Source organism: Monodelphis domestica, chromosome 5 (genome assembly GCF_027887165.1).
Source record: "Monodelphis domestica isolate mMonDom1 chromosome 5, mMonDom1.pri, whole genome shotgun sequence".
NCBI lineage: Eukaryota > Metazoa > Chordata > Mammalia > Didelphimorphia > Didelphidae > Monodelphis > Monodelphis domestica.
Genome location: NC_077231.1, coordinates 49,702,098 through 49,719,507, shown reverse-complemented (window position 1 = coordinate 49,719,507; position 17,410 = coordinate 49,702,098). Strand labels below are relative to the sequence as shown.

General features: G+C 36.0%; 1 protein-coding gene across 1 annotated transcript in view; it reads right to left on the bottom strand.

The window, feature by feature from the left end:
* Positions 1-17,410, bottom strand: part of TRHDE (thyrotropin releasing hormone degrading enzyme) — a 463,529-nt gene that overhangs the window by 127,266 nt on the left and 318,853 nt on the right. The window contains exons 8-9 of the mRNA XM_001370518.5: positions 2,764-2,829; positions 1,709-1,896 (exon numbers count right to left, since the gene is read on the bottom strand). Of these exons, the coding sequence (XP_001370555.4) occupies positions 1,709-1,896; positions 2,764-2,829 (254 nt within the window). The remainder of the gene's footprint in view (positions 1-1,708; positions 1,897-2,763; positions 2,830-17,410) is intronic.

Genomic DNA, 17,410 nt, shown 5'->3' with positions numbered 1-17,410 from the left:
ATGGGCATGTTGTCTCTCTCCTTAGAAGGAAGAGATGTTTCATTCATTGTATTTGTATAAAATTTGTTGGAACAAAAAAATAATTGCAATTAAGAGTAACTGCAAGTTTAATTTTAGATCATAATGCCCAAAATACTCAGCAAAATTTTCCAGGAGATCTTGAACCACATGACCAAATATGACCCAGAAGCTACTTTCCTACTTCTTGGGATATCTCACACAAACCAGACCTGGAGTATGGAAACAGGCAAGTAGTCAAGAGAATGGACATGCAGCAAGAAAAGTTCAGAACAAAGCATTCCATTTTCAATCCTTCTTTCAGTTTATCTTAGAATATAATAATAATAACTCTGACCAGGGTAAATAATAAGTTAGGAGTGCAGGCAGGCAGGCAAGATGGAAGGATTAAGCAGTTATCAAATATTAGTACCAGCAAGAGTTCAGAAATAGGGGGAGATGATTAGGGTAACATTAAGGTCTGAACCTAAGCAAAGATCCTGATGATGTATCTCTACATGGAAAATTGCTGTCCAGCAATTCCTTGATACTGAGCTAAACTTTTGCTTTAGCCAGAGAATTAAAATGCTCTTCCTTTAGAAGAGAGTCCAATCGCTAAGTATAGTGGCTCTGAGCTATACATGAGAGTGCGTAGAAGGATCTGCCTGGCAGATCATCATGCTAAATGCATTAAGAAAGCCTTGCATATAAGCATGCCTAATCTGTACAGTTTGCTTCCTGGGAACAACTTGTTGAAGTCTGATCTATTTGAGCAATGATTTAAAACCTGCTTCTTTCCTAAGCCTTCTTCCAAATTCAGACACAAGAAAACAACCATGAATCTCTTGATTGCTTGCCCTTACACAGCCGATCTTGGAGCTAGCCTACTGGGGATGATTTTCATTTTTCTTAGAGATAATAAATTACATTTAATGCGTATTCCAAGTCTCTCAGCTACTGGTAGCTCTTAATTTTCAAAGATAAAGGGAGCAAGCATGGATAATCTAATCTAAGCGCTTTATTTTATAACTAAATTTCAATCTCTTTTCCCCATCAAACTTGTTTGCCAAAGCTATTTGCAAGTAGTAGAATTGCCTGGTCTCTAGATTATTTTATCTTTCTTTCCAAGGATTCACTTTTAAAATTATCATTGGACCAATTGATATAAAGGGGGAGGGGTAAAAGAGGAGAATTAAACAACAGGACTTTCTACAAACAAAATAATCAATCCTCAAATAATCCTGAATTTTCAAATGAGGAAAGGGAAAGAAACAAGACTTTATAATGCTCCTACCACCAATTTAACAAATATAATCTCATTTTATCCTCATAATAGTCTAGTAGGGAAGTAGGTGCTATTATTATACCCATTTTATAGTTGAGGAAACTGAGATAGATGGGTTTTAAGTGATTTTCCAAGGATCATACAGGCAGTAAGCATTTGAGACTAGATTTGAACTTAGGTATTCTCAATTTCAGGTCTAGTGCTATACATCTTGGACCACCTAGTTGACTTTCAAAGTAAAATCATTTAAGTGTATCACTAAATTATTTTCTATGGAATTTCCATTAACAAGAGAAGAGGAAAAGAGCATTATTCAAAACAAAGCAGTTATATTACTGATTTCATTTAGAAATTAGCTTATCTTTTATAATTTATAACATGTATTCAACTTTTGAAATTTTCAGTTCTTTCAAAAAGACTTCTTACCTGTTGTTTCCAAACTCAGGAGTCTTAACTCTAGTCCTGCTGTCATAAATAAAATGTTGCTGGGTAATGGCTATTATATTGTCAACTGTTCCATTTCCCAAGATGGTGATGACAGGATAACCCATCTGGAGAGTCCATTGATCCATCACTTCTTGAATATTTACATATTTTCCATTCTTTCGTAAAGCCTATAAAAAAAGAGATTTTAAAAAGCTAATTTATTAAAGAACTATTAACAAATTAGCCACTTTAAGTGTTTACCTCTACAAAGTACATTTTAAATTCAAAATCAGTGATGCCAACATGTACTAGTAAAATTAATTTTCTTTAACCTAGGGGAAGGCTTTCCATCCATCTTAGGCATAAAATGACTTTGTGAAAATTAATGTTTTAATGTGATGGAAGATAAAACAGAAGTTTTATTGTTGGTGCAGGGAGGAACTCAAGTATCAGTGTTAAGTAACTTCAGTTTCTCTAATAGAGCATGAAACATTTGCCATCCACCTACTAGATTACATCTGATTCTTTTTGTCTATTAAATTTTTTATTTTTAAATTTTTTTCCATGTTGTGTCCCTCCCTTCATTCTCCCCTCTCCCAGAGTTGACAAGCAATTGCACTGGGTTATGCATAATACACACACACACACACACACACACACACACACACACACACACACACATATATATATATATATAATTCCAACCCACAATTACAGCTGATGTTGAAACTTCCAACAATTCTGTCTTTACTATGCCAGGTACTTCCATACCAAAACCCCATTTCAGTGTCTAGTTACACTGATGGGAAAGTTATCTACACTTCATTATTATGGGTATTTTGAGTACAGAGGGTTTAGGTGGCATTATGTATCCTGGCCAGAGGTTATTGACAAGCAAAAACATTAAAGGCAGCCTGAGGAAAAGGAAGGCAGAAATGGTGAAGAGTACTAGAGATCCAATTAATATTATAAAGCATAGTCTCCTCTGAACATCACACATATCCACAAGAATACAAAGGTAGGGTTTGGTGTCCCATAAAAGAAATATACTTTACCTCTGACAGTGTATTCCATAGATCATTTCTGGCTGCGTTGCCATATTTGTGAATGGTTAAATAATCCTGAAAGAATATAAATCATTAATTATAATTCCCAAGCTAAATCATTACCAATTCAACAACTGAGACACATTTCTGAATTTGATTAAGTATCTCCATTTGCAGAAATTGCATTAATACAAAGAGGGAAGACACTGAGATGCTGATGATATTTTTTAATTAAAATTACCAAATAAAATGTAACTGAGATTCACCTATAACATGTTTTTAATTAATTCACCAAATAATACTATTTTTTAAAATGATCGCAGGGAGGGCAGTGATTCCTTCCAGAGACATTAGCCTGCTGCTATTTTCCTTATACCACATCCATCTGCCATTTTTGTCCCTTGGTAAAAGCTCTCCTCTGGTAGTAGTGTGGATTCCTTCCTCACTTGTAGTTTATACAGTCTAGCTTTCTTCAAGGACCATCTCCGATAGGAAACTCACCAAAGCAAATGTAATAAACACTTTTTTCCCCCAGGTACAAATGCTAAATTATCCTAATCCTCCATGTTGCTAGTACCTTTCTGTCATATGTTGGTTTGTTTATATTTTCTATTTAATCATCTATTTACATATAATCATCCCTCCTGGAGTCAGGAAAACCTGGGTTCAACCTCAGACACATCCTAGCTGTGTGACCCTGGGCAAGTTGCTTAACCTCTGATTACCTGACAAAAGGATCCACTGGAGAAGCAGATGGCAAAAGTCTCCAATATCCTTGCCAAGAAAACTCCATGGAAAGCCATGATCCATGGGTTCACGAAGAGTTGGACATGACTGAATATCTCAGCTACAACAACATGCATGCTATCTGCCCTCCACTTCCCCCAATAGAATGTGGGCTACTAGAAAACAGAGGGTTTGGTTTGGTTTTTGCTTTGTTGACTTTGCATCCCTAGCATCTAACAGAATGTCTAGCATATGATCAGCACCTCATAAATGCTTTGGGAATTAAAGGGAAAATAGTTTTATTTTTCCATGGCTCAGCACAGTGTCTGGCACATAGTAGGCACCTGAAAAATGTTTAATAACTAATTTCTAAAAGAAAATCCCCAGTGAACTCTCTTCCTTTATTGCAGCAGGTCAATCTATTGCTGATGTAAGGGACCTGTTGGCTCCGTAGAAAGCTGCATCTGCTCTGAAATACTTAAGGGAGAAATAAATAGCCCATCTGCCTCTCATCTTGAAGCCTCAGAGAAATGAATTTTCCTTAGTTAGAAAGGAGCAGAAAGAACTCAATCAACTCACACTGCAATATGTTAAAATATTTTTCTTTATGAGACTTTAACAGATATCTACATCCCCAGGAAATGGGGGACCCAAGACAGAATAGCCTGTATTTTTCTCTCTCTCTCTGTGTGTGTGTGTGTGTGTGTGTGTGTGTGTGTGTGTGTGTGTGTGTTTACTATTGGAATCCCTGGGAAACAGCCTTGGTCCAGCTGTGACCTGGTTTGATGTTTATTCAGCTCTGGCTTATGTGATTGATTCTCCATTGCTGCCCTTTGGGCCACCAAAAGACCAAAGCACTGGAAGGCCAGAGAAGGGGGGCACGTTGCCAAAGGTGTGAGCCCCTTCTCGAGAGGCTTTGAAGTCTCTGTGCACAGCACAGGCTGCCTATTATAAAAATGATGTGCATTTGCTTCCAGAGCGATGACCTACAAACTAATAACCAATAAAGCAACTCAGTGCTGAGTTTGTTTGCCATGCAGTCCCAGTTTGGGGCTGGGACCTCCCAGCCCTCGTTTTTAAGCACGAAGCCTACACTTCACACTGTAAGCAGCATCTCTTCCCCCACTGCCTTTCTGCAGAGCCACCATTTCTATCACTATGAATCTGGCATTTAGTCGGGCTGTTGGATATACAATTCCCTCACTTCAAAGGCAAGAAGGAAATTGGAAACAGTATATTTGATTGTTAGTCAGAAGTCCCGGTTTCCTTGGGAATGTTCATCATCTCCTGGTACCCGGTGGCCATAGACAAAGGCCTCATTTACATCACAGAGATGAAACTGGAGGAATTTCCTCTTACTGGGGATTTGTGGAACGTGGGATATTTCCGCCATAATTCAAATTTGCTAAGTACATTTTCTGTTGTACAGACTGTAGCACAGGGCATGAATTCAGTCTTTGTCAACCACTCACAACACCACAAGGAATAGCTTTCATTTTATCACAGACTGGAGAAACGAACTCCCAATGCTTACTTGGGCAACTGCCCACGTCTAGGTAAATAGCATTGTGGCTCCAAGTCCCCATTTAGGATATAGCAACAACATGGAATCCGATGAAATCCAGTGGAATTAGGGAAGGGAAGGGAAGGGAAAGAAAGGAAAGGGGAGGGGAGGGAAGGGAAGGGAAAGGAACGGGAGGGGATGGATGGGGAGGGAAGGGAAGGGGAGAAAAAGGGAGGGGAGGGGAGGGAAGGGGATGGGAGGAGAGGGGAGGGAAGGGAAGGGAATAGGAAGGAAGGAGAGGGGAGGGAAAGGAAAGAGAGGGGAGGGGAGGAGAGGGGAAAGGGGAGAGAAGGGAAAGGGAGAGGAGGGAAGGGAAGGGAAAGGAATGGTAGGGGAGAAGAGAAGGGAAGAGAAATCCTCAAAAACACCCTTAAAGATTGATGCTGTTGTTATCCCCATTTTGCAATGGAGGAAATTGAAGAATACAGAGGTTTTGACTTGCCTAGAGTTACATAGCTACTACAGCTAGGTATCTGAGGTTGGATTTCCTGCAGGTCATCCTGACTTCAAAACCAACATTCTATCTACTAAGTCACCTAACAGCTTGCATGAGTAAACTGAGATTCCTAGAAATGCAGGTGCCTTAGTTATGATAACATGGCTATAGATAGCATAACATAGTAAGTGGCAGGGTAACAATTAAACAAAGGGGGTGTGTGTGTGTGTGTGTGTGTGTGTGTGTGTGTGTGTGTGTGTGTATGTGTGTGTGTATTTACTCTGAATTCAGAGTGCTTTATATTCTATCAGAGATACCTCTAAGCATATTGAGGCAGATAGGCTATGGGAATGGGCTTGGAGTCAGAAAGATCTGAATTCAAATCCTGCCTCAGATACTTTATTACCTGTGTGATCCCTATGCAACCTCACTGGGCCTTAATTTCCTCATCAGCAAAGGGAGAGGGTCAGGCTTGATGATCTCATAATTCCCTTCCAGCTTGAAATTAATAAACACCTTCACCAATATAATGATTCCACAGAAATGACTTGATAGGAACAGATGAACAGTAAGGTGTTTGACTATTTCACAAGGTCTAAATGCACAGGTAACTGCTAACCCTTTAAGAAAAAGACACAGATTTGACAATTTTTTTTAATCTGCCTGAGATGAGAATCCTTGATTATCAAATCCAGAGAGGTTATTTCCATTAATTTAAATTTAATCTTTCCCTCCAAATGCACTAATTAATTTTAACTTTGTAGTCATTTCTTGATTAAATCAAACTCTAAAAATAAAACTTGAAATGAATGTGTGCACATTTTTTAAAGGAAATAACCTAGAACATGACAATGGATAGCACTCCAGTGATGACAATGAACTATTCTGAATTGTTAAGTAATATCAATGGCAAGACATGCTATTTTACGTAACAGCCGTTATGTACTTGAAGATTAAATATGTAAACATTAAGCAGGACTCATATGGAATAGTGGAAGTGGATAGAGAAATAGTTTTAAAACTAGAATGACCTTGGTTCAAATACCATTTCTGACACATACTATGTGATTCTGGGCAAGTTACAACTTCTCAGGCTCCTAAATAACTCTCTAAAGCTGTAGGCTATGGAGAAGGTGCTAATGGACATTGCTAAAAGATGTTTTTTCACCTGGAAATTCCCTATTCTTATCTGTGAAAGGACAGATGTAATTCCTATCCCTTTATAAGGTAGCATAGTGGATGGAGTCAGAGAGAACTGAATTCAAATCTAGTCTTGAATACTTACTACCTGTGTGACCCTGGGCAAGTTATTTCACCTCAGTTTGCCTCCTTTTTCTCAAGTGAAAAATGGAAATAATAATGGCGGGTGTGTTGTGAGGATAAAATGAGATAATATACATAAGAACATGCATTGCACAGTGCCTGGCATAGAGTAAGCATTAAGTAAATGTTTGTACCTTCTCTCCCCTCTTGGATATGTCATAGAGGGCCACTATTTAGGCGAAACATTGAAAAAAGCCTCCCCAAATTAACTGTAGTGTAGAGTTTGTAGATTCAGAGCTGGAAGGAATCTCAGTGATCTTCTAACCCCTTCATTTTACATAAAAGGAAACTCACACCTTGAAAGGTTAAGTGACTTGTCCAAAGTCATACAAAAGAGAAAGCAGCAAAGTTGGGATTTGAATAAAGGTCCTCTAAATTTTAAACTAGGGCAGTGAGGTGGCAGAGTGGATAAAGTGCTAGGCTTGGAATCAAGAAGACTCACCCTCATGAGTTCAAATCTAGCCTCATAAAATTACTAGCTGTCTTGGCAAGTCTCTTAACTCTGTTGGACTGTTTCCTCATCTATAAGGTGAGCTAGAGAAGGAAATGGCAAACCATCCCACTGTCTTTCCAGGAAAAACCTAAATGGGCTTGTGGAGAGTCAGACATGTCTAAAAATGACTGAATGACAACAACAATGACTAAAAAGGATAAAGTAGCTCCTTTCACAGACACTCTGTTGTTTCCTATTAGGTCACTCAGGCAGGTGGTTTGGCCTCTCATTTATATACCCAGTGTATCATTATAAATTTGAAAACCCTCTGGCTATAACATGGAACATGGCGCCAAGACACATTCATTTGCAGATACGTATGTGTGCAGGTATATGAAAAGAGATCTGCATGGATATTTATATTGTGAATGGAGACCTGTGCTGATACATCATCAGTGGAACCCACATTAACATAGTATCCTTCCATTCTAATGGAGGAAACTGTGTATATTTTCATTGCTAATAATTCCTCTCTTGGTGTGGCTGTCATTATCTTCAGGTCATCAGAATTTCATGAGCACCAACCAATAATAATGATATCCTCTCCACACCTCATTGCCTTGCATTGATTTGCATAAGCAATTTCTACCCTGATAATTGGAGCCAAACATATCATGTTGTAGGTTACCTTATGGAAAATTGCAGTTAAATAGTAATCAAGAGAAGTTTATCTTTATCCAACTCTTATCCTAGCTGATCTGGAATTACTACACTACATGATGAACAGGAAGGTGACTCACTCCATCACTTTCAAACATGGACTTAATTATTTGAGTTTACATTGGATGTGAACAATAGTCTCTTTTTTGTAATTTCATTTCCCTGCTGTTGACTCATAACAACATGAATAATGTTACTAGGTTCAAATCATTAAAACAATATTATTTTGTTTTAAAAGAAAAGGCAATAGTCCTACATACTAATTATTGTTTTAATAGCTACTGAACCAATCAATGTTATCTGAGGGTTTCATAATTGTAGCTTTATAATATTATTGCAGGAATAATAAGTAGAAAGGAAAAAAGGTAATTACCAAGCATATAACACATAGAAATGAAACAAAAAGAGTCTAAGCTATTAAAAAATTTCAATCCAAGACACTGAACACTTGAATTATTTTTAAGAATAAGTGCAGTAGTGTTTGAAAAACCCAAAGATCCCAGGTACTAGGGTAAGAACTCATTATCTGCTAAAACAACAACAACAAAAAAAAAAAAACCTCCGGGGAAAACTAGATAGGAACATGTCAGAAATGGGGTTTTGACCAACACCTCACATTAGATTATGATAAACTCCAAATAATATGATCTAGGCATAAATAGTCTCATTATTAATAAGTCAGAGAAGCAAAGAAGAAATTATCTTTCAGATCTATGTGTGGCTAGAAAGTGCATGACCAAACAAAGGAAAGAGCATATGAAAGAAAATAAAATGGAAAATTTAAAATAGATTAAACTAATGTTTTCCCACATACTAATCCAATATAGCTAACGTTAAAGAAGAATCAGTTAAGTGAGGGAAAAAATGCAAAAATATCTTTGATAAAAGTGTCATTTCCAAGTTATATAAGGAGTTGATTAGAATTTTAAAAATAAGTATCATACCCCAAATTGATAAGAATATGAACAAGAGGTACTCAAAGAATAAAAAGTCACCACAGCTATATGAAAAAATATTCCAAATTACTAATACTTACTAATAAACTACTACTAAAATACTAATAATACAAATTAAAGCAACTCTAGGGTCAAGTTGGCAAATCTGACAATTTAAAAAGTGGCATATATGGCAGAGGCTGAAGGAAAACACTAATATTTTGTAGGTAGGGTTATGAATTAGAGCAGCCATTCTAGAAGACTATTTGAAATTATGTGTTCCAAAGTAACAAAACCTGCAAGCTCTCTCTCTATATATCAGTACTACTCTTTGTACCTCCAGGACAACATATGCTTATAGCAGCTTTTCTGTAGTAACAAAGAACTGGAAACTTTGGAAGGAACCATTAATTATTGAATAGCTGAATAAATTACAGTATATAAATATAATAGAGTATTATTGAAATCTTAAGAAATGAAGAAGGAAATGTGAGATGGTTTCAGAGAGTCATGGCAAAATTATATGAACTAATTCACAGTGAAATGAGAACCAGGAGAAAATACTCCAGCATCAATATTATTTTTAAAAAGTTTCAAAAGACCTAAAATTTCTTAAAGATATAATGATTCCATAGTACTAAAGAATGCTGCCCACCTGAAGATAGAGATGATGATGAAATATTCAAAATGAGAAACACATTTTTGGATGTGGTTAACATGAGACTTTTGTTTCCTTGACTATGCTCATATGATTCATAGTTTCCATATCTTTTTATTTCTTTGTTTTTAAGAAGTTTGAGAGGTGAGGAGAAAGAAATGTTTGGCAACTAAAAAAATATTTTTGAAGAATAAGTCTATGATACTTATATAATACCCTAGAGAAAGTTAATTTAAAATATATTCATAAAAATAAAACATGGGTGTTATTTAAATAAATTACAGACTTGATGAAGCAAGGTTTGAAGGATAATTTATGTTTCTAGTTGTTTTAAATCCAGGGAATTCATTGTCAATTAGTCAGTATTAGAAATGAGGACAGAAATCAATATCAAAAATGAGGACAACAAATAGATGTGAAAAGAAACAGACCTGTGTAATGACCTGCGTTCTCATTATTGCTGATTGCAAAACTGCCATATTTTTACTGGAATATCAAAATATTTAGTCAGCTATGAAAAGAAAGGGAAATGGCATTCATAATAATGAAGTCAGGAAATCGATCTAGCCAAAATGAATCTCTGCTGGAAGAAACAAAATTTTAAAGGCACTCAAAGTACTGATTTTCAAAATAGTGCAAAGAGATTTCAAATGAATGCAACAAATCAGAAACTATCATAATACCCAAATGATATCTGAGAAGATAACAAAAGCTTTTCTCTCATAGCTCTATTTGCTTATTCCTAAAAATAAACAAACTAACTAAAAAAACTTCTTTATGTGAATGGTCTATGAACATATAGAGAAAATCCTTTACCCAAAAATGAGAAAGGAATAGGAAAACTTTGTTTATAATAATCTATAGTGAACTACATCTTCTCAATCATAGTGATGATTGAGAAATATGATGAATAAAAGATCATATTATGTTTAATATGGTGATTAAAAAGTTATATGAGGTCAAAATAAATATGTAAGTTAATGTCAATTAGTCAAGCAACTTCAAAAACTTATACTCTAATGTCTTATTATGTCTGGAAAATGATGAATTCTCAAAGTTTATGCCAAAGGAATGCAAATTCACACAGGTTCTAACATGAGAAAAAATTTATGAGCTTGGATCCCATCAACAAATCATGTTTTTTCTATCTGAAAATAGCCTAATTAAATTTCGGTGCTAAGACAATAAACAAAACTGATAAAATGCATGGTTTAAATCAATGTTGAGTTGTTCCCAAGCCACTTGAGGCACAACTTTGCACGAAAGGAAAGTCTGTGAGGTGTTGTTATACAGAAGAAAAAGTTGTGGAAAATTTATAATGCATACAGTAAGGATTCCGATCCAGATGCCCCAAATTGGCAGGATCTCTTAGAAAGAATATATAACTAATAATTAACAATAATGCTAACTTTTATATGGCACTTACTTTGTGCCAGATGTTGTGCTAAGCACTTTATAATTATTTCATTTGGTCCTCACAACAACCTGGGGGGAGGCAAGTTACTATTACCCCCTTTTGATGAGGAAAATGAGGCAAACAGAAGTTAATTGACTTGACCAAAATCACATAGTTAGTACACACTTGAGGCTGGATTTGAACTCAAATCTTCCTGAGTCCAGCCTCTATTTACTGCACACTTAGCTACCCTAAAATAAAGCATATATAATGGACTTGTAAAAAGGATTAGTGTTAGCTGAGAGCAAAGGGAATCAGTTATGGCTAGAAAGCATCCTGAGGTCTGTAAAAAACAGGGCAGTGACAAGAGAATGGGGGGCAAAAAGGCAAAGGGAAAGAAGGAAGCCATCAAGGGAGCAATGAGTCACAGAGGAACAAAACTCAAGTGATTTTTCCCTTTCAGAACTCCACTAAGGGTGCTGCTGTAAATTATAGGGGCTTTATGCCACCCTGGGGGGGGTGGAGGGCTGAGAGTGAGGCAGTGGCTCTTCAAAGCATGGAGAATATCTTAACTCTCAGAATTTTGACATTATAAAGGTTCAATGTCAGTCTTTCCCCCTCACAAGGAGTCACAATTGGTATGGAACTTTAAATCATGAGAAATATACATACACACACACACACACACACACACACACACATATATATATATATATATATATATATATATATATATATATATATATCTTCAAGGAAAGGCAATAGCTCATCAGAGGAAGTGGCATCAGAACCTGCTATTAAACCTCTGAGACTTTTTCCCCCACTGGTGGAGTGGGCACATTCCAGGACTTAGAGTTGTTGCTCATACTTTATTTTTGAATTAAAAAAAAAAAACAAAACAAAACTGACATCAAAAGAGTGATGTCTTGACTTGCCCATGAGTTGGATGTAAGTGAGGCAGAGTTGCACAAATTCATCAGCCTCACTCTCTCTTTCAGTTATCTAAATCTAGTAGCAGGAGGACTAACACCTCTGGTGCCAGCAGGGCTTGCAAAGTTCTTTCCAGGGCTGTTCATTGACCTTTGGTGTCTACCTTTTACCCAACTCCCACCTATGGCTAAGAAGCTGTAGCCTACACAGAGGCCACATCCCAATTAAAAGGCCTCTATTGACCAACTAAACAAGGTCTAAAGTGACCAGCATTCCTTAACCCTTTGGCAAATTAAGGGAAATAGCTACTCCACAAATGTGAAGACTTTCTCCAGTAGAATGAGAAGGTGAGAACAACTTGTTCCAACCGCCATGAAGGCTGCTCAAGCAAGCTCTATGGAATGCTGAGAGTTCAGTCAGACACTGAAGAAGTGAAGGTCCTTCACTGCATCCTGGATCACAGCTTGTCCTCCCAATTGCTTAGAGTATTATAAGTAACAAGAGGAATACTTAAGGTCCTGGGAAGGTAAGAGAGAGTCTCAATGCAGTAGTGGTTGAGTATGAGCTCTTCTTTTCCTGAGCTAATAAAAATCTGTTCTATTCTAGCTGCCTCTGGAGAACAAGTGTTAATAGGGGAAGCTGAAGCTACCATAACAAAAGAGAGAACACTAAAGTTTCACTTAGGGAAATGACCCAGATCCAGAGGTTCTCATGTTCTACATGGTTGGGGACAAATGACAGTTGCTTCAGACTCACTGTGACCCAATTTGAGGGGTGTCTTGTGAAAGATACTGGAAGGGCTTTCCATTTCCTTCTCCAACTCATGAGGAAACTGAGACAATCAGGGTAAGTGACTTGTACAGGGTCATACAGCTAAGTAAGTGTCTCAGGCCGGATTTGAACTTAGATCTCTCTGGCTTCAGGCCAGACACTCTATCCACTACACCACCTAGATGCCTTAGGAGATTAGCTTCATGGTATTTGCAAGGCTACATTCCCTTTATGACCCCAAACTTCTCACTACTGCAAAAACATATATTTTCATGAAGGTTCCTCTGGTGAGTCTGTCTGACTGGTAATCATAAAATATAGTCACTACTGAATGAATCAAAGTTACAAGAAACACAGAGAGCAAAGGAGAGATGAATTTTGGGTTACGGTATGCTATAGCATATTGAACTGAATTAGACATACTCCTTTCCTTTTGACTTCCATGATACTGCAGCTCTATTTTCCATCATGTATTTTCTTCCTCTTCCTTTCTCCAAGTAGGAGCAGCCCATAGGCTCTGTTTATAGGATCATACTATTTAAATAATAATAAATATAATTTAAATATGTTAAAATAATAACATTTTGGGGACCTTGAAGATCATTTTGTATAGCTATCTTACAGGTAAAAGAACCAAGGCTTAGAAGCATAAGCCCCAGCTAGAGATAAATTACTTTCAGTTACTTTTAACAATAGCACACATCTCTTATTAGCATTGACTGATGCTCAGTAAATTGATATCTGCTTGTTCTAAAAACATCCCTATAGATTTCTGACCTGTCATGTGCTCTAAGAATGCTGATCATTCTTCCACCTCCTTGTGGGAGAGGGAATATAAAGCATGCATGCGTTTTTAAATTAGAATAAATTTTTCAAGATAACATATTAACACAATTTTAAAATATTTATTTCTTATATTTTGCAAGCCATGTTCTCTCTATCTCTCCCACTTACCCTTCCTCAACAAGGCAGGTAATAAGATATAGGTCATATATATATTATCCCATAATATATATTTCCATTTTCACCATGTTGTAAAAGACAACAGATTGCTTACACTAAAGAAAAGTTAATGAAGGAAGAATGGTATGTTTCAATTTAAATTCAGATTTTTGTGTTGGATATCCTTTTCTTGTCATAAGTCTCTTGGAGTTGTCCTAAATACTTGCCTTGTTGATAACTGTCAATTCATTCACACTTCATCATCTATATTAGTGTTCTTATTATGTACAATGTACTCCTTACTCTGCTTTACTTTATATCACTTTTTAGAAGTCTTTCCAAGTTTTTTTGGTGATCATCTTGTTTGCCATTTCTTATGGGTAAGGATAAACCATTACAAACGTATAGAACTTGTTCAGCCATTCACCAAATGATGAACATTGCTTCAGTTTCCTGTTCTTTGACAGGAAAGAGCTTCTATAAATATTTTTGTATATGTAGGTTCTTTTTATCTATCTCTTTGGGATGGAGACTTAGTAATTGGTATTGCTCAGTCAAAGGGTATACAAAGTTTCATAGTCCTTTGGGCCATAGTTCCAGATTGCTCTATAGAATGGTTGTATCAGCTCACAGCTCCACCAGCAGGATATTACTGTCCCAATTTTCCTACATCACCTCCAACTTCATCATTTTTCTTTTTTGTCATGTTATCCATTTTGATAGATATGAGATAATACCTCAGAGTTGTTTTCATTTGCATTTCTCTACTTAAAAGTAATTTGGAGCATTTTTTCTTATGACTAAAATTAATTTTAATTTCTTCATCAGAGAATTGCCTATTTATATCCTTTTGACCATTTGGCCATTAGGAAGTGTTTTTATATTCTTTTAAACTTGATTCAGTTCTTTATAGAGTTGAGAAATAAGGTCTTGGTCAGAGAGAATTGCTATAAAGATTTTTTTTCCTTTTTTGTTGTTTGTTTTTTATTGCTGGCTGTATTATTTTTGTTTGTGCAGAAACTTTTAAATATAATATAATGAAAGTTATGTATTTTACCTCTCATAATGTTCTGTCTTTTGACCTAAATCCTTCCCTTATCTATAAATCTGACAAATTTAGACTATTTTGTGGTTCTCTAATTTGTTTATGGTATCACCCTTTAAATTTAAATCCTGTATCTATTTTGACTTTACCCCAGTATATGGAATGAAGAGTTCATCTATGACTAATTTATGCCCTACTCTTTCCCAGTTTTCTCAGAAGTTTTTGTCAAATAGTGAGTCCTTCTTTCAAAAGTTCATATCTTTGTTTTTGTCAAACATTAAGTGACCCTGGTCATTTGCCATTACATGGTAAATGCCTAATATTTTCCATTGGCTCTCCATTCTATTTCTAGCAAGAACCAGATTGCTTTGATAGTTGTTACTTGCTAATAAATTGAAGCTTTTGTACAGCTAACTCACCTTTGTTCATATTTTTTTCATTAATTCTCTTAATATTCTAGGTCTTTTGTTCTTCCAGATGAATTCTGTTATTCTTTTTTCTAGCTCTATGAGTTAATTTTTGGATAGTTTGATTGATATTGCACCAAACAAATCAATTAATTTAGGAAGAATTGTCATTTTTATTATATTGAGTTGGCCTACCCATAAGCAATTAGTGTTTTTACAGTTGTTTGGATCTGACTTTATTTGTGTGAAAAGTATTTTGTAATTGTGATCATAAAGTTCCTGGGTTTGTCTCAGAAGATAGATTGGTAGACTTCCAGTTTCAAATTTGTTGCCATCTCTTTCTATTATTACATGGAATATTATAAGAATTTTACATTTTTATAAGTTCAATAACAACGTTAATTAAGAAATAATCTATAAGTTGCATATAGTAGCTATTAAGTGTTTTTCAGTGGAGCTTCATATAATAGCTAGATGTCATCCATGAATATTAATTTCTTCTTTATGAGAAAAATGTACTTTGTTTAATATGGGAGAGATGATAAAAAAAATTGAGGGAAGGTGGAACCTTAATGATCTTATAAGTCTTCCTAAATATAATACATTTTATAGCAATTGTTCTAACATTATCTTAGCAATGATTCTTAAATAGATATCAGTTTCCTATGTAAGCATTGAATACTCTTTTGCAGTGGTATCAAGCTCAAAAGGAAAAGGATTCTTGAGTGTTGACTTAGAAAACTGCAAATTAACATTATCTATATTGTACTGTATTTTTATTTATTTTCTCAAACATTAGCCAATGATATTTTAACCCGGTTTCAGTTGGAATTTAAAGCTTTGTAGGGAGGGGTTTGCAGGAAAATAAATTTGATACCTCTGTTCTATAGGTCTCACTATAAGTTTAGGTCTAATTTTAGTATTTTCAGGACCTAAATAAGCCAAGATCTTCAAAGCTTTGCAATCACTGGAAATAAGAGTATAAATATCATGGTGCTTTTAGATAGCTTGTTCTATAATTACCCAGTCAATAGTTAGTCACTCATTTTTTTGCATATCCTTCATACTTACTTCCTATTCATTGCTAAGCACAAACCTTGCATGCTATATATTTAGTATTTTTTGAATTTACTTAAATTCATTCACATTACTGTTTGCAGGCAAAATATACTCCATGATCTTATTTTTTTAAAACCCTCATCTTCCATCTTAGAATCAGTACTGTGTATTGGTTCTAAGGCAGAAGAGTGGTAAGGGCTAGGTAATGGGGGTCAAGTGACTTGCCCAGGGTCACACAGCTAGGAAGTGTCTGAGGCCAAATTTTATCCCAGGATTCCCAACCCTGGGCCTGACTCTCAATCCACTGAGCAGCCAGCTGCCCCCTCTGGGATCTTATTTTCCCTACTCCACCTCCACACATTTGTACCTTCTGTATTCCTGCCCTAAAGTAGCCTCCTTAGCTGCACAACCCTTTAGGCTCTCTCTACTAAGGCCAAAATTAAGTGCCCCCTTTTCTATGAAACCTTCACTAATCCTCCAGCTAAAAGTCATCCCTCCCTCCCTAAGCCCTCTTTATCTTCTCTTCTGTGCACTTAGAACATTCTAACTTGTAGTAGACTATTATTATTTGTGTTCACCCACTACTGGTTCTGCTAAATCTTAATAAGCTCTTTAAAGGCAAAGACTGTCTTTTTTTTCTTTTCATTTTTTAATCTATCCCAAGGGCTTTGCACACAGAAGATGTCTAATATATTTGGATGATTTTAATTTTGCATCCATAGACTTTCCATTCTGTGTCCATCTTAATTTATCGTTATTAAATCTAGTTCTTTAAAGAGTATCCACTTTTTCACTGGCCCTGTACTAGCTCCTGTCAGTGTAAACCCCAAGGAACACTTCATTTAGGCTGCATGCCTGTTCATAGCCTTTTTTATTTCTTTTCCAAAGTCCCAGAGATTCAGCTCACCTGCTCTCTTCCACCTGAGGCCACTACAGAATGATGAGTAGGCTTCCAATTTTCCTCTTTGACCCAGTTGCCTTTGTAACACTCAAGGAAGCTATCTTTAAGTTTCTAAAGGACTTTACTGCAAGTAGTGCACTATTCAAATTTATAGTTTTTACAAATGCATGAACAGGTCCCAGAATTTGAATAATGAGAGCACATCAAAGGATTCATTTGTGACATATAATTGACATTATTGGTAAATTGTTGGGAATAATTGGTGATATAAGTTCTGAAGACTTAGGTATATTGGTTCTCAAGAGAGTGCCACTAAAGTCTTTCTTACCCTCTGGATTGTCCTTGTCTGAACGTGAATAGCCAGGAAAATGGTTAGATGGACAGAAAAAACAATGGCGTCTTCCCTTACA